The sequence below is a fragment of the Schistocerca serialis genome, chromosome 8 (genome assembly GCF_023864345.2).
Source record: "Schistocerca serialis cubense isolate TAMUIC-IGC-003099 chromosome 8, iqSchSeri2.2, whole genome shotgun sequence".
Classification (NCBI taxonomy): domain Eukaryota; kingdom Metazoa; phylum Arthropoda; class Insecta; order Orthoptera; family Acrididae; genus Schistocerca; species Schistocerca serialis.
In genome coordinates, this window is record NC_064645.1 from 434,961,236 (window position 1) to 434,980,473 (window position 19,238).

General features: G+C 36.7%; 1 protein-coding gene across 1 annotated transcript in view; it reads right to left on the reverse strand.

Annotated features, from left to right (window-relative positions):
- LOC126416029 (uncharacterized) overlaps positions 1 to 19,238 on the reverse strand; it is a 103,992-nt gene that overhangs the window by 4,580 nt on the left and 80,174 nt on the right. The window contains exons 8-9 of the mRNA XM_050083483.1: positions 15,669 to 15,839; positions 2,249 to 2,388 (exon numbers count right to left, since the gene is read on the reverse strand). Of these exons, the coding sequence (XP_049939440.1) occupies positions 2,249 to 2,388; positions 15,669 to 15,839 (311 nt within the window). The remainder of the gene's footprint in view (positions 1 to 2,248; positions 2,389 to 15,668; positions 15,840 to 19,238) is intronic.

Below are 19,238 nucleotides of genomic sequence, written 5' to 3' on the forward strand. Positions count from 1 at the left end.
AGCCATCAAGATTTAGGTTTTCCTACATTGCTTAAGGTAAATGCCAGAATGCTTCCTTTGAAAAGAACACGTCTGACTTCCTTTCAGAATCTAAGATCTGACCTTGTGCTCTGACTCTAATGACCATACCTTCTTGACAATGGGGTGTCAAATTCTAAACTTTCTTCTTTCATTTTATGATGCAAATTGAAATAATTATGCTGGCAGTGTACAAGGGAAAGGCAGGTACATTTCTCTGGATATGAGCAAAAGATAAATTGAGAAATATCCCATGTAACTGAATACTCACAACACTGTTTATTTATCAATTTCAAGTTGTTACAGTATTTAAGAAGCCATTAAGAACATCTAGAGCATTACACCTTACATGACACTTATTAAGTCTAAGGACACAGACCTCTTGTGATGCAGATTCTTTCGTGAGGTATTTGAGCAATGTTGTTAGTTGTTTTGCATTCCCAAGCTCTCAACTGTGAACAGATATCTCAATTGGGCTCAATTTGGATGTTGCACTATGAACAAAGAAAATGTACTTATATTCCCCTGATATAATACCATCCTGCACTATAAGTAGCTAGTTTTCCAAGAGTGTGACTTCCATTTTCTGTACATATCTCTTGCCATTCACCCAACCTCAATACTGCAATGAGCACTACCGAATAGTGTAAGGTAAGGCATAACACAGAATAACTCAGCCACTTATGGTGACAGACAAAATTGCTTCACAGTAAATGTGAAGGTGTTCACACAATAGTGTTAGTAGACTGTATGTGGGCAGTTGGAGGAGATATGGCAGTCAACTTTTTTATCTGAAATAGGGTTTTTTACGAGACAAATTCAGTGCTCTTATTATTCCATAAATGTGACAAAAAGTTGTGAGGGTTAAATAGTAGACAACCTAGAAATTAATGCAATTCTCGACAGAAATGTGCATCACTGACATAATCAATTGTAAATTGCATTTCGTATACATTGACTGACATGCGACAGAAGCACTGCCTGCACATATAAAGTTTGTAATGAGGTTTGGTAAGTGTCATCTACAGTGCATTTTCACTGGTCATTTTTAATGTTCAGTTAGTCTTAAAACACAAAGAACTGGTGACAGCTAAATTATAGGAATAGTCATTAAAGATGATCAAGAAAGCAGAATAGTTACCAACATAGCTGCAGAATCAACAGCTCTTTTGTGAATACTTTTCAAGCACTTATGTACCTAGATTGGAGGCAAATTTATGATTAATACTGGAGTGTTCCATCCTCAAATCTAAATATTCAGAAGCTTTGTGGACAGAGTAACAAAGGTTCACATTTTTAATTCTACCTTGAATTCCTTGAATTCCATGCATCCCTAATTTCTTTCATGGCTACAGTCAACTTGTTGAGGACCATTAGATCAAAATACCAAAACCTACTTTCAGTCCTTGACAAGGAAGTATACTGTATTCTACTTTTAAGTTAATGAGCCTTGTTTTAAGGCTGTGAATACGGCACACAATCTATATTCATTTTTAGTTTTAGCTGCAAATAGTATTAAAGCATAAATGTTCGCGTATGTGTGTGTGTGTGTGTGTGTGTGTGTGTAAGAATTGCAAGATCCTTCAATTGGGGTATGTAAGATGTGATGTTATCTACTTGGTTTGGATACATTGGTCATTCCATAGACCCAAGGGTAGTATAACGTTTTAGGTTCCTACATGAAATTTTATTGTACACGGAACTTCGAGAAGGACGCAGAAAAGGGCTACAAGACTTTTTTTCTAATTTAGTTCCACCAAAACATTGTTTACTAGATCATATGTGGTAATGACTGCCATAATTAGACAGCTATTAGTGTACCAGTCCAAATGCTAGGCACGAAGTAGTACATCAGGAGCACTTGCTTCGCACAGTTGACGAAGCAGTGGCCTTTCTTGCAGTTGTGTTACATTCACTTGTAGCCTTTTCAAGTACAAGTAATGTATTGCAGAATAACAATAATAATATAATTCTACACAAGTTGGCTACTTCTCTTTGTTAATATATACCTCATTCCACATCCCTGCAGATCCTGTATCATTTTGATCTCTGCCTTCTCATTTATGCATTTCTGCTTTCTGTATTCAATTTTTTATTACTATTAAGGTGTGTGGTATGACTCATACAATAATAATTAGACAACAGTAAAGTATTTCTCATTTATGCTCTGGTGCAAGATGACATATGCCATGCAGAAGCAACACTGAAAATCGTTCTCTTTTAATATTACCTCCTCCTGCAATTTCTTCAACTTCTTGTTGGCAGGAAATGTGCCCAGTTTGTGCTCTCCCAAATGTGCCAAGTAATTATCTTCTTTCACTGTATGGAAATTACATTCATTGCAGCTAAACATCAAGCCATTATCTAGACCTGTGGATGATGAGGATACAACAAAGTTATTTGTTTAAGTAAAGCATTTTCATGCAACATTATATGTTAAGGGATTTTTTTAAAAATTAAGTACATACTAATACTAGTACATGTGGGCTAGCAATTAATTAGTGAATTAATTCAAGAGGAAAAAATACTTCAATATGCTGCATTATATACACAGCTTTAAAAAATAAATAAATAAATAAATAAAAACAGACTCATCAGGCAGGAAACCAGCAAAATACATTATGCAAGTTTAGTTAAGAATTGGATTGTATACTACATTAAATTAAACAACAAGGTCAATGCCTTAGAATATGGAGGTTATACATGGATACAGGAAAGGGCCAATTATCATTTAACAAAGGCACTTTTGCAGCCAGCAAAAGACATTGCAGGTATTAAGAGAGAAAAAGAAAAGAAAATATCAAATGAAACAAGAAAGCTGAAACCAAAAAGATGAGAGCTTCAAACTCCTTTACTGAGGCAGCTATTATACTGCTACTGGGCACAAATTTTAAAAAAATAAAATGTCACTAGTTAGGATTTTCTGTGACTTATCAAAAGTATTTGATTGTATCAATCGTAATATTCTATAGCAGTTTAGGAAATGGGGAGACTTCAGAAAAGTCACCCAGAACCCTGCATTGGTGGAGACTTGACGGACTTCTCAGCCCGTCTGTTAAGTCTTCCTGGATCCGGGGCCCTAGTCGATTTTTCCAAACTCTACCCATTTCCTAAACCTTGCCAGTCATTTTCTTTTATCCCTCTTCCTTACCCTTCAACCCTTTTGCCAGACGAACGAGCCTCTGGGTCCAGAAGCCTGCAAATTTCCTTAACCTCTACATGCAATTTCTGCTGCTGCCACTTGGTGAGTAGATTTTTTATCTATATATTTATATAATATTTTAAAAAAAACTGATTATTTTTGTTGCTATAATATTGTATTAGCTCTCTCTTTTACACACACAGTTTAGAACATGACTGATTTAGTTCCTATTTAAGAAGCAGGGTGCAGGACATTGCTGTAAAATGTTCAAGAATGCATTTGGGTGTGCACACTGGTAAAACCATAAATTGGGAAAATCATATAGTTAAACTGGCAAAGCATTTAGGTTCAACTACTACTGCCACAGGAATGATTGCCAACATTGGGGACCTAGAAGTCAGCAAGTTAACACGTTTTGCATACTTTCATTCACTGATGTTCTACAGGATGTTATTTGTCAGTAAGTCCTCACTTAAGTGGGGAGGGGGAGTGGGAGATCTTTGAACAAAAGAAAGTAATTAGAATTATGTAAAGTTTTCACAAATGTACATCTTGTGGGCATCTTTAAGCAATTGGGAATATTGTCCGCTGTCTCACAGTATATTTATTCAGTGATGGAATTTGTTCTCAACCATTCACTGTAGTTTGAGAATAATAGATGTATTCACAAATACAACTCTAAAAGGAAAATTCATTTACATCATTTATGTTGTTATGAATATGAGCTATGAAATATGGACTTACTAATTAGCTTTTGGGTATTGCTTGTATGTTCTCAAATCAAAAACTTACTTTTTTATGGAGAACAATACAAACAGTTGAGAACTGTCTTAAGTTACTCAGTGATTCCACTTGAAATGTGGGGCTTTTGTGTTGTGACTGTGCTTATTGGGAAAACAGTTTTCAATTCATGTCTCGCATCACACAAATATAACAAGAGGAGAGGAAACTTCAAGAACCAAGTAACAGCTGCTCCTGCTGATGTACCGCAGCCAAAATGATGGAGGACACCCCTTCTATCACTGCCAGCTCCAGGTGTCAGTGGTAGTTCATAGTCACTATTGACCAATGTCGGTGAAGCAGTTGGGAACGCAATGAGTACATAACGTAAAATACATTGGGTGTAGAAGATAGTTCTGGTAATGATGTGAACCTTAATTGCAGACATTTCAGTGATGGGAAATAGAGCTGATATGCCATGGTATATACAGAGAGTAAGAATTCTAACACTGGCAACCTTCATCCCATGGTTATTGGGAAATGAATACATTTTGCTATCCCTTGTATTAAAGTGATGTATATTTCACTAGCAGAAAAGAATGGATTGAATGTATAATTAAACGATTTAGTCACTGCCAGTTCTATTCTTCAATCCAAGGGAATTTCTGAAAAAAAAAAAAAATATAAAGCTTATATCCCAAAGCACTTAATATATAAACAAGATGCATCAAAAGTGTGCAGGTACATATATCTGAAGATGGATTGTTAGCTGAACTGATATCCCAAGGTAAAAATAATACATTTTAAGAGGCTAACAAAATTAATAGGTCAAGATAAGAGGCAGGCTGAAAAGTAATTGTGGACTTGCATACTAATGTTTGATAGCCAGAAACTTTACAACATGTTTTTATTTATGATTCCAGATGTGAAATGTCACCCCATATTCCAACAGTGAAAATCTGCTATAATTGCTTACATTATGGTAACATAATTTGTATGTATTCACTGTGATGAGGAACTAATTTGTTAACCATCACAGAGTATTATAATACAGTTATAATAGTACAAGGGGCCCCCAGGCAACTAATGTGAGAAATATTTATTATTTACATTTTGCAAAGAGGCTGCCTTTTCACCTGTTGCCTTGCAGCTGATGCAATAACTGACCAGATCACTTGACTTGGGTACTGCAGCCAAAAAAACGTCCCTCTCTTCTGTTCAGAGCCACCACCTACAGCAGGAACTAAATGGCTTAGACTTCTTCACCTTCGCATCTCCGTTCTCCTCTGAGATGGGTCTGGGACTATTGGAGCTACCTTCACTCATCCCCATAGCAATCCTCTCCACGTAATCCCAATGAGCAAATAAACTGATACGGTTTCTTTTTATTATACTACTTAACTAGCACACACTGCATTCCAATCCCGACTATAACCTCAAGTGTATGTACAAACTGGTGACAGAATAAGGATGTCAAATTCACCATTTCTGGCTTTGAGGTGTCGCATACAAATTAGTACGACACAGGCGGATGCATGAAACAATCGTGCAGGGCTGTCCAGCTGCACTGTGATGTAATGGATGAGTGTTTAGCCCAGTCAGTCCGGGCTGCCTACTGCAGTCTACTCATTGCCACAAACAATACCGCAGCTGTGTGAGTGCATTTGACCTGACCCATCTCCTCTGCCATCTTCCCATCAGGCCGCATCACTCTGGGTGCTACCGTCACGTCACCGCTCGATGCTGCCACGCTGCCATTCATCAATCGACAGATTGAGTCGTGAGCTCTGCCATTAGGGAGACACTGCCAGGGATGTCCCCGAGAGCTGCTGCTGAAGTCTTTTGTTTGTTTGATGTCTGTAATCTAAAGGTATGTCCACAACACTGTAACAGGGACAGTTAGAGATGGCTCCAGAACTGCTAGCTTGGATGGAACAACTCTGGGTGGAGAATGAGGACCTGCAAAGGCACCTTAATTAGGCATTAGGAAATGTTTGTTGATTCCCAGCACCATAAGTAAACGAGCAGAAAATGTCTGTACTTTCATAATAAATTTAACAGATATAGGGAAACTGTTCACATATGGTGTTGGTAGATGTTTACAACATGAAGTTACAAGGAGAGGCTTGCGCTTATGTAAATTCTGTGGAAGGCTGTGGAAGGGCAGAAAAATACCAAGGCATTTGATGTCTTTGCAAAAGGACTAGCGGATAGATATGGAGATAAGCCTAGCATTAGCTGCTATAGAAACAACTCCCCACCACGCATCAAAATTCCAGAGAAGATTCAGAGAGCTTTGCTGACAGAATAAGAACTGTATCATGTAATACATATGTAGTAGGCAAAAGCAACAAAAGGAATAAGGTATTACTCAGCAAAGCAGAAGCTCACTGTGTAGATGTATTTATTTGTGGGGCTGAACCATGGGTAGGTGCTGAGGTAAAGTGTGCTTTGCCAAGCACACGAAGGGAGGTCGCATGACCCACAATTTTATGTGAGGATACCGGGCAATTTGTATAGTCTTCCATCAGGGTAAACACCACTAGATGTGCACTCATTGCAAACGCCCAGTCCCGCAATACTCCAGAGTGTTTGTCACTATCATATGCCTATTCTAGAGAGATTGGACACGAGAGAGCAAATTTACCATCTCTACAGCGCTGCTTGGCTAATCAAACAGGGTACCGAGATGCTTGAAACAATCCAAATACGAGAAATATGAAAGGGAGCAGTTCTGCCGCTACCCCTTGCTCTCCTCCTGCAAAGCAAATCTGGTAAGAGAGGTAGGACTTGCTGAAGTGGCAAATGTAACTTTGCAAGGTGAAATCACTGTTAGACAATCAACCTTTATCACTGATATAGGAACACAAATAAGTGTACTGTTATTATATCTCATGGGCAAGAAGTAAAAAGCCACATTGTAGACTGAGTGGATTGGGGAAAATGGTAATTTACCCAATAGGTTCACAAAATGTGGAACTAGAATAGAAGGACACACAACTACTATTTTGATGCCTAGGTAAGCACATTTAACTTCCAAGCACAGAAAGCCCAAATTGGGGGAAATGCCTACCACTCTGGGTAATGTTTCCCCTTATTTGGACACGAGGGAGTCCAGAATGAATAGTCACATTCCAACAACCCACTAAAGCACGTAACACAGTGTTGAAGTTAAACTACCTGTATGCCGACAAAATATCGGCGGTTCAGGGAAAATCATTTGGACACAGGTAAAGAAGGATTTTTTAAGAGGAGATATTTTTTAGTGGCTCCATTAACAAATAATTATTTTTGATGATGAACAGACACATGTGAATCACAGTTTATCTCAAATGAGTGATTCACAAATTTTGCAAGTGAGCATAGAAATTTTTGGAAGCATAGACATTAAAATTCTTGGGGTGACACACACCAAAGTGCTCGAAATTTGAAAACTTATGCTACAAGGGAGTACACCAAAAGTCACTATTGTTCAATGACTGCTGAATAAGTGCAACCCAGAACTGCTCCAAGTAGACACTGGCAACACAATTCATTGTCTTTGTTTACACTTGAATGACACAATTCATTGTCTTTCGTAGCCTGTGCTTCCTCTTGGAACATAGTGCAGACAGCTTACTGTCACATATGCAACTAATTAAACTGGTCCCCACCCAGTTACTATCTCATTACGAAATCCTCCATGACATAATAAATCAAGATATAGATTATGTTCAAAAGCAACTTTGTAACATAATGGAAACTTTAATGGTATTTTGTGTATTACAAGCTGTGTTTTCAACACCAACTTCTTTCATGCACTAGTGGATATATTAGTGTTGGCAATACAGACTGACCTGCAAAATAAGCTGAGTTCGATTTTAATTCCTGCTGAATCCTTGCTTCATACCCTTATGAATACGTCAACACAACTATGACTCTCCCCACCCCTCTGTCTTCAAATGATATACCCCTCACTTCTAGTTTTATACCACTTTATTATAACCATATTATTGTAAAGCTGATTCAAGATTACCTCAAACTTATTCTGGACTTGAGGATACCTCCCTCTTGTCTGAATTGTAAAGTGAAAGGATATATGTTTTACACATTCCCATTCCCTGGAAATTTACTCACAAGTACTTAGTTAGGCAAACAAATGACTAATGTCAGCTGAGATCGACAGATGTCTACAGCTTTGTCTGATGGAGTTGCCAGTACAGCTCAAAACTACATTTGTTCCAATTTAACTTCATACAACAACACTTCTTTGTGAAACTTCTGTTATGAGCAGAAACCAAACAATCACCGTGTTCCCAACTGATAGTCAAAGTAAGGCAACCTTAGCTACACCACTTAAGAAACAGCTATTTATGTGCCATCCAATACGCCATTCTGGTTTCACTTGTGTATTACAATCAGAATTTCACTCCAAACACATTTTCTAACACATTACGAGTAATGCTGAGTAACAGGAATTCTGTTGAACCATCCATCTACAAAATCCTTGGCCCTGGATTTTGGTTCTCCACACAATTGACAGAAACTTTGAATGCTAATATTACACCATTCTTGTTATTTATTCTGGAATTTAAGTTCTCTCTCAGCACACATCTTGTCTTATCAGTTCTCCTGGATACTAACAACACCGTATTGCTCAAATCTTTGGACCAGTAGCAGCAAAAAATCACACTAGATCAAGCTGCTGCCCATGTTAAGGCATTCCACTAGCACAATATTTTACTTAACATGACTGTTCCCGTGATAACTTCCACCCTGCTTGCTATTCTGATACTGAGCATGACTACATACTACGGTTTCATGCGCAAGCTACATAGTAGAATGCGTACAGACACTCCACGTGATTACATGCCTTGGCCTAGTTCCAATGAATTGTACCAGAGTGAACTGTAAAACGTTTCTATTTATGGGACATCCACAACTGTCGTTATTTATTATTGTCAATGATAAAGTCCACTAGAGTTGTAAAAATAATTTGTTTCTAAAAAGGAAAGCAAAACTTGGTTTCAGCATCTATGTCCCATCTTCATATGCAAAATTATAAATCAATAATAACACCTATTCACATCATTAACATAAGAAAAACTGAAGAGAACCAACAGAAATTCTTCACAAAAAGCACTGTATGTACATTAAAATGTGAGTCCATAAAGGATGCACAACTGAGGTTAAAATAGCTTAAAACAGAGCATTCCTGGTATATGGCATAGAACAAGATACCCTCTTCGGCGCTATATCTGCCAGAAAGCTTCTCAAAGAGGAGGACCTACATTAAATGACAAAGGTCCCCAATTAATAGAGCAGAAACCAACATTGAATCAAATAGAAAGTATTAATGGGATGACTTCCCAAATCTCAATTATGTAACTTCTAATGTCCCATGGTTAAGGGCATGCCACACATGGACTTGCATGAAGACAGGTAGGTGTTATATACACAGTGCACCTGTAGGCATGTGTGAAAACACAGTGGAACCCCCTGAGTAAAACTTATAACTCACCACTGCTGCATATACACTCATCATACCCATATCAAGCACAACCTGAAGTTAAAATGCTGGGAGCGGCCATGTGCCCATAATCGGGCAAGTGGATGGCTCACCCCATCTGATAGTCAAAATTTGTATTAATGAAACTGCTAGAAACAAGTCCGAGAAACCACAAACCAGCATCCACTGAAGTGGAAGCTAACTTCTCTCATGTAACAGCGATCAAGAATAACAGATTACCACGTCTGCACTTGAATACCCTGCAAACCAACCAATAGGATCCATCAAAAGTAAACTGATATAATTTCTCCAATGCCACTCTTTGTACCAATACAAAGCCATGGTGCAACTAATGCAAATGGATAAAAACCTATTAAACATTTATAGGCTATCAGCAATTACAGTAGAAGCAGCTAAGTTAGAGCAATATCGATCACATTAAGAGCAATATTATTCACAGTAAGAATAATCATTACAATAAAAAGGACAATGAAAGATTTTTAAGGAACATTGCTCACAGCAGCACTGACCATATCAGTAAAATTAAAAATAAAACCAAAATAATAAAAATCACTGAAAACAATAAAAGCAATAACTAACATAGTAACCTTCAACAAGAAAGCACATAAACGTGCTGTGGTCCACAGGCCCCAAATACAGGGTGCAATCGTGAAAGGAAGACATACAGATGCCTTATAATTGGAACACACAGAACAATTTTACCAGGCTGTAATACACTGAAAGCATTGGATTTAGTTATTAAGTATGCCTCCATGCTTTAACTCTGCTTGTTCCTTAAGTGCCTTCTCAGGGTTATTAATTTTACATTTCATAAAACCAATTTTTTCTAAGATGTTAACTGTTTGCCATTTAGCCAATTTTTGCAGATGCACCTGAAGATAGGACACATGTCCTGAAACCAGATTGTACTTTCCTTTTTAGAAATAAACAATTTTTACAACTCTGGTGCACTTTATCATTGATGGTTAATTGTAAAATTTAGTGATGACTTTTATTTTTCTACTGTCATGAAAGGAAATTTTGTAATTTCACATGGAATTGTTTACTTCTATAAAAACTGTTATTCTGTATTTGTCTAATGAACTACTTACTTTTGTGACTATTTCAAGAAATATTCTTTTATTACTTGTGCTTATTTGTTCATTCAATGTTTTTCAAGAGTTATTTTTACAATCTTTCTGTCACCTCTCAGGTGTTTAATTTAATTGGATTGTTTCTTGTATATAAGACACATTAATGCAAATGAAAAGTGTCATGTTCTGTAGTTGAGTCATTTTACGCTCTTGTTAGTTAAGTCTATTTAATTACATATGCCACTCCATTTGATGCTCAAAAAGATTCAATCAGACAAGTCGACTTAGTGCCTTCCGCAGATCCTGATTACAATTAGAATGAACTACTGTGTTAAAAAACTCTGTTCTGTGATATTGGTATGCTTTATTGTCACATTGGTAACCAACTGGTGAAACCCTGATAGTTGCCCAGTCAACGTAAGGAAAATGGACATTGTGTGTTCACGTAATCTTAAAAAGACCAACTGCAGTCTGTGGAGGAGGCTTTTCAATGTCACACAACCCCTATTCTATTGCAAATCACATTGAGTCCATTACCACTAGAAATTGATTATTCACCTCCTTTATTAATCCTAAATACCAACCTCAAACCATGTATTAAATATTTTTAAGTTATAATCCTTGTCATATGAGTTTTTCAGTTGCTGTTACTCCTTAAAACTGACTATGAAACCACCTTTGTCTACCTTTGTAACCTCGCTGTCATCACAGTCACCTGCTGCCAACTGTGGTCACCACATAATGGCATAATAATTGTACTCATATTTCATTGAATACTTACATGAACTTAAAATATTGTTACCCCTTGATTTATGGTCCCATTAAGATTGTCTAATTCACCTGTGGTGCATCCATTCAGGGAGGGATAAGTACAACATGCTTCCACGCCCCTGAAGCAAGAAATTCTTATTATTTAAATTTTACAACGCGGCTGCCTTTTTCATCCCTCACCTTTCAGCTGATGTGACAACAGTCGAACAGCTCACGACAGAACAGGCTGAATGATCATTAGTAAAGCTGCCTTGTCGATCAAAACATGTTGCAAGATTACTTAACTTGTGATACTAATGGCTCTTGGGTCTGTGGCCAAAAAAAGCCTCTTTCTGCTGTGTTCAGAGCCGCCGCATAGAGCAGATGCTAAATGGCTTCGACTTAATATTTGCACTTGAATTTCCCTTCTTCCTCCAATGTGGGTGTGGGGCTACTGGTGCTGCCCTCTCTCGTCCCCCTGGCAAACCTCGCCACGCAATCCCCGTGAGCTGATACAGTTTCTTATTCTGAACGTGAGTACCGTATTTCATTTACAAGCCAACATCACTTTCCAATCCTGACCACACACATAAGTGGGTGTACATAATTAATAATTGCTCATCAATGTTGATCCCACAACTGCTTTGGCAGATTTTAATAGTGAAGCAAAGAAGTAAGGCTGTTAGAATCAGACCACAATAATAATAATCACAGGAGTTAGTAATGTGGCTACTTTATTCAGTAAACATTATAGAAACAGTGGTTGGAGCATAAAAAGTTGAATGGGTGAAATGCATGTTAGAGAGAGTAACAGGTATAGATACAAGACTTTCTGGCCAAGAACGCTATAAGGAACGACTCATTGCAATTAATGATGCTGAACACAGCACTATACCAAGGCAGAAAATAGCAGTCACAGATGTGGAATATTCTGGTGGAACACCAAGTGCTCAGCAACATTAGCAAGACAAAGATTAGAATTAAATTTTTAAAGAAAACAATAATAGAGAGAAAATTGAACAAGAATTCCTACATATCTTTCAATGTTTGTGTCATTCAAAATATGAATTAGAAATATAGGTAATTAAGACTGATAATAATGACATCAGGAAGAAATACCAGATTTACGTTATGCCAGTTGAGAGTGTGTCAAAAGGAAAGTCACCTGGACATTATATAGTTTCTAAAGTTTAAAGTTGGAGGCAAAGTTACACAGAGGGAACTTCCAATATTACAGTATTATGAAAAAAATAGATTGAACTATTTGGGAAGTAGCTACGTGTCCTTTTCATAGCACTGTTGTTATTCCAACCTCAATTTACTGTTGTTTGAACTTCCAAAGTTAGTTACAGAATATTTATAAAAGAAGAGAATTCCTCAAAAACTGGTAGAATGCTGTCATTATCTGCGTTAAAAAAAAAGGGGGACAGACAAGACACAAAACCATTGACCTATTAGCTTCCTATATGTAATGTATATCAGACATTCACTGTTAAGCTAGGTACTGACAATTTTTTAATAAACTCATGAGAATAACTATTATTATTATTTGTAGGGGATATGTTGAATGGTCAAAAGAACTGTTCCAATACATAACTTTATTCACCCAATTCCTCAACTTGAAAACATAATTTCTGTGTTGTCTATGTAATGTACACTGTACTAAAACAGCTGCAATAAGGCTGTCATACATGAATAAGACAGATGTTTAAATTGTAGCTTATAACATCTGAAAGCAGTTTCTTCATCAGAAGAGGAAACTAGATATCTAAACAGAGAAAAGTGAAGAGAAAATGGACTACAACAAAAGGGGAAAAATCACTTCAAGAATTGTATAAAGTAACAAATGTAAGTAGCAGATACAGAATACATGATTTATTTAAAACCTGTTATTTTGCATCTTCTGATCAAAGTTCAGAAAGACATAATATAATTTTATGCATGTTTCACTTTGTGGTGTTCTGGTTGTACAGGATGTAAAAGAAAACTAAGAACATTAAATTTTAGTGTGTATATAAGAGATAAACAGAAACATTTTATTTCCAGGAGCACTATGAAGGTTTCGATGTCAGTGATGTTCAGAGACAGCGTCGGATTGGTGTCATATTTTATTTTAGAGGTGTTGTTAAAAATGTTGTTCATTTAAATTAATGTGCAACTGAACATTAATGTGCTTGAAACAGCCTGGTGTTTCATGAATAATGGCTGCAGCTCCAACCAAACAGTTTACCAGTTCTTCTGGAGTATCTATCAGTGCCTCGTAGAACAGATTTTTTATCTTACCCCACAAAAATAAATCCATAGGTCAGCAACATCTCTAAAACAAAGCAGTTTAAACACAAATTCTGAATATTACTAGTGTTGAAACCTTTATGGACCCCTATCAGAGAAACAGTGCATCTGTGACATTTTTGTCACATAAAAGTGTTTCTCTTTATCTTCTCTAAACACTCTAAAATTTTGTACACACAGTTTTTTTTGCATCATGCATACCTTAAGGTAAATGTAAAGTACCACCTCAGCAGCTGTTAAGAAAATGCTTTAATTTCCACTACTAGTAGCATTCACTGAACATTGTCAGGTGACATGTACTGGAAATCTTTTAAATTCCTTTGGCAAATATTAAAACATGTCAATGTTACTGATACAGTTACTTGCTACTGAAACTTTTTAATACGTGCCAAAGCACACCACATGGTCCACAGCACTTGTTGCACTGGATGATAACTGATGCACACCACCTGTAGTAAAAATTGAAGTATTTTCTTAACAGCCATTGAGCTGGTGAGTTACATGCACTTTAAAAATTTGAAGTGACCTTTTCTTACCCCCTGTGTTGCAAATCACAACTATTATTTTATTTTATTTTTTCCTTTGTAAAGGTACTAATTGGAGATTAGTGTCCGCATCTGACATGCACATTATTAATATTCACTTCTGCTTTCTGTATTTTGAGTATGTGTCATATTTTGAATTAAGATTTTTTATGTATTTCCTGATTTGACAGTATGTTTTAATTCGATTTCTGCTTTTCAGCAAATTTTCTTGCAACACTGGCTTGTTTTCTATGGGTTGATAACTGTGCACTATACCAACATAATAAGAAGATACATACGTTACATGTCATCTTTTTCATTTCTATGTCTCCTTTTCTTTTGAAGTAGTTGTTATACAGGTAACATAGATTATAACCACCTTTTGCAAATGTAATAAATATCTCACTTAGACAAAAGACGTTTCGCTTTATTTTAAAGCATCTTCAGTGGTCACTGTAACAATTTGGTTTTTCTTAAAAAGTAATATGTCAAGATCATAAACAGTTTTTATGTTTTACATTGCTGTTATTAAATAGTATTATTTTATTATCATTACTCACAATATTTTGCTTCCTCCTCCATCCTAATGTGCTTCCACATATAGGTGTTCAGTTTTTTAGAGCATTGCACTTCACTGACTCTGGATTGGTTTATGTTTTCATGTTGTGTACATGTACTTACACCTAGTGTTGTTTGTTTTGGTGTTGTGAGATGCAATCATCACTTGTTTTGTTTTCTGTGACTTTGGAATATTGTGCTATTCCTCTCACATTTTTCGACTTCGTGCGTGTTTCCATGTGTGCAACTTTACTATGGTGCTGTGGTGTGGGTATGTTGGATATTTCATGTGATACTGATATTACGGTCATATCTGTTTCTATTGTACCTTGGGATATAAAGAATATAACAGAACATTGAAGCGTGGCACCAGCCATTCAACATTTGCAGAACATCTGTGACAAGAAAACCATCCGTCAACCACAATAGAAACAGATACGAAAGTAATCAGACTCAGCAGCATAAAGCATCTCCTAACACTAAAAAACTTCCAAATCAAAATACAGATGCAGAAAAGAAATACACAATAAATAACCAAACAAACTTCAGGAACCATATTTTATTCAAACAAATAAAACATATAATAGATAAATAACAATTCCTCTAGCCACCACAAAAAGTGTCACACAGAGCAGCTAACATACTCCCACAGCCACAGGAAAAAAAAAAAAACGAACATATCTCGCAACATCAAAACAAATAACATGAGGTGTAAGTGCCTGTACACAACATGAAAACGTAAACCTGTCCAATGTTAGTGCAGAGCAAGGTTCTAAAATATTGAACACCTAAGTATGGAAGAACATTAGGAAGAAATAAGAAGCAAAATATCATGAGTAATAATTGTAATTTAATACTACTTAATAACAGTAATTTAAAACTTTTTATGGCCTTGACAAACAGCTTTGTAAGAAAAACTACACTGTTACAGAGACCACTAAAGATGCTTTACAATAAAGCAAAATGTATATGGTCTAATTAGGATATTTATTACAGCTGAAAAAGACATTTATAGCCCATATTACTTAAATGTGAAGACAATTTGCAGAACAGAAAAAAATCATTGACATAATAACAAATACCTGGATGTTTGGTTTTTATATGTGCCTTGTATGTACTGGACTGAATGCAAGCGTAAGTACAGTGAGGGCACTTGTAAGGCTTGGCTCCACTGTGGCGCATTTTGTGACGCCGGAGGGAATTGTGGTCGGAGGTCTGGTAGTCGCATTCATTGCATTTGAATGGCTTTTCACCTGAAAATATATCAGAGCTTAGAACAATAGTTAAGAAAATCTTGTAGAGAAAATTAAATGTTAAAATAGGTTAATGTATTTTTGCAACATTGTCTTAATACATGAAACATTAACAGTTAAAATATAACACAAAAATGAATAATCACACTTGTTACTCTGTTTTCTTAGGTACAGTGCCATAGAGGGTATTTAGTGAAGTCTCACATGATTGATTAATTAAAGTTTTTATGAAGTACTACAACTTTTGGATTACATTTTTATATATCAAATGTTACACAATTTGATAGCCACACCCACATCTAAAAAGTTGGAAATTTTACTTATCATCCTTTTTTAACACAAGAAGACTTTGCTTCTAGAACACTTTGGTTGCTCCTTGTTTCAACAGGATATTTACAGTCTGTCAGGATCTACATTTTTAATATTATTTTATTTTACTTTTATTTTACAATTAGATTTGAGATGGTTTTTTAAATAAACTAAAATTGGTAAACACAAAAACATATGTATTTTTGATTCTGACAAACTATAAAAATTCTGTTGAAAATCTTGTGTAGAATGCATCACCCGTAAGTTACGCAATCTGATGTCTTAGGAAAAATAACATGCTTATAATGGTCTTCTGTTCAGAGGGTTACTTCCACCCATAATATTACAGGTCTAGAGGCTCTGGTATGGTTACAGCACTCCTCTTGCTGGATTCATCCTGATCGGTATGTTGAGAAGGGAAGTTAAGACAAGCAAGATGTCCACTGGCAGAACAGCAGACAATTAGGAAAATAAATCTTTTTAATTTTTTATTTCCAGAAACCTGATAAGGATTTGATGGAACACTACCTTACAACATTTCCAGTTCCTGTAATTTTATGTGTTGTTGTTGTTGTGGTCTTCAGTCCTGAGACTGGTTGGATGCAGCTCTCCATGCTACTCTATCCTGTGCAAGCTTCTTCATTTCCCAGTACCTACTGCAGCCTACATTCTTCTGAATCTGCTTAGTGTATTCATCTCTTGGTCTCCCTCTACGATTTTTACCCTCCACGCTGCCCTCCAATACTAAATTGGTGATCTCTCAGAACATGTCCTACCAACCGATCCCTTCTTCTAGTCAAGTTGTGCCACAAGATCCTCCTCTCCCCAATTCTATTCAATACCTCCTCATTAGTTATGTAATCTACCCATCTAATCTTCAGCATTCTTCTGTAGCACCACATATCGAAAGCTTCTATTCTCGTCTTGTCTAAACTATTTATCGCCCACGTTTCACTTCCATACATGGCTACACTCCATACAAATACTTTCAGAAACGACTTCCTGACATTTAAATCTATACTCGATGTTAACAAATTTTTCTTCTTCAGAAACGCTTTCCTTGCCATTGCCAGTCTACATTTTATATCCTCTCTACTTCGACCATCATCAGTTATTTTGCTCCCCAAATAGCAAAACTCCTTTACTACTTTAAGTCTCTAATTTCCTAATCTAATTCCCTCAGCATCACCCGAGTTAATTCGATTACATTCCATTATCCTCGTTTTGCTTTTGTTGATGTTCATCTTATACCCTCCTTTCAAGACACTGCCCATTCCGTTCAACTGCTCTTCCAAGTCCTTTGCTGTCTCTGACAGAATTACAATGTCATCAGCGAACCTCAAAGTTTTTATTTCTTCTCCACGGACTTTAATACCTAGTCTGGACATTTCTTTTGTTTCCTTTATTGCTTGCTCAATATACAGATTGAATAACATTGGGGAGAGGCTACAACCCCGTCTCACTCCCTTCCCAACCACTGCTTCCCTTTCATGCCCCTTGACTCTTATAACTACCATCTGGTTTCTGTACAAACTGTAAATAGCCTTTCACTCCCTGTATTTTACCCCTGCCACCTTTAGAATTTGAAAGAGAGTATTCCAGTCAACATTGTCAAAAGCTTTCTCTAAGTCTACAAATGCTAGAAACATAGGTTTGTCTTTCCTTAATCCAGCTTCTAAGATAAGTCGGAGGGTCAGTATTGCCTCACGTGTTCCAACATTTCTAAGGAATCCAAACTGATCTTCCCCGAGGTTGGCTTCTACTAGTTTTTCCATTCGTCTGTAAAGAACTCGTGTTAGTATTTTGCAACTGTGACTTATTAAACTGATAGTTCGGTAATTTTCACAACTGTCAACACCTGCTTTCTTTGGGATTGGAATTATTATATTCTTCTTGAAGTCTGAGGGTATTTGGCCTGTCTCATACATCTTGCTCACCAGATGGTAGAGTTTTGTCAGGACTGGCTCTCCCAAGGCTGTCAGTAGTTCTAATGGAATGTTGTCTACTCCTGGGGCCTTGTTTCGACTCAGGTCTTTCATTGCTTTGTCAAACTCTTCACGCAGTATCATATCCCCTATTTCATCTTCATCTACATCCTCTTCCATTTCCATAATATTGTCCTCAAGTACATCACCCTTGTATAGACTCTCTATATACTCCTTCCAACTTTCTGCTTTCCCTTCTTTGCTTAGACCTGGGTTTCCATCTGAGCTCTTGATATTCATACAAGTGGTTCTCTTTTCTTCAAAGGTCTCTCTAATTTTCCTGTAGGCAGTATCTATCTTGCCCCTAGTGAGATAAGCCTCTACATCCTTACATTTGTCCTCTTTCTCCAAAGGTCTCTTTAATTTTCCTGTAGGCAGTATCTATCTTGCCCCTAGTGAGATAAGCCTCTACATCCTTACATTTGTCCTCTAGCCATCCCTGCTTAGCCATTTTGCACTTCCTGTCGATCTCATTTTTGAGACGTTTGTATTCCGTTTTGCCTGCTTCATTTACTGCATTTTTATATTTTCTCTTTTCATCAATTAAATTCAATATTTCTTCTGTTACCCAAGGATTTCTATTAGCCCTCGTCTTTTTACCTACTTGATCCTCTGCTGCCTTCACTACTTCATCCCTAAAAGCTACCCATTCTTCTTCTACTGTACTTCTTTCCCCCATTCCTGTCAATTGTTCCCTTATGCTCACCCTGAAACTCTGTACAACATCTGGTTTAGTCATTTTATCCATGTCCCATCTTCTTAAATTCCTATCTTTTTGCAGTTTCTTCAGTTTTAATCTACAGTTCATAACCAATAGATTGTGGTCAGAGTCCACATTTGCCCCTGGAACTGTCTTACAATTTAAAACCTGGTTCCTAAATCTCTGTCTTACCATTATATAATCTATCCGAAACCTTCTAGGATCTCCAGGCTTCTTCCATGTATACAGCTTTCTTTTATAATTCTTGAACCACGTGTTAGCTATGATTAAGTTATGCTCTGTGCAAAAGTCTACCAGGCGGCTTCCTCTTTCATTTCTTAGCCCCAATCCATATTCACCTACTATGTTTCCTTCTCTCCCTTTTCCTACTCTCAATTTCCAGTC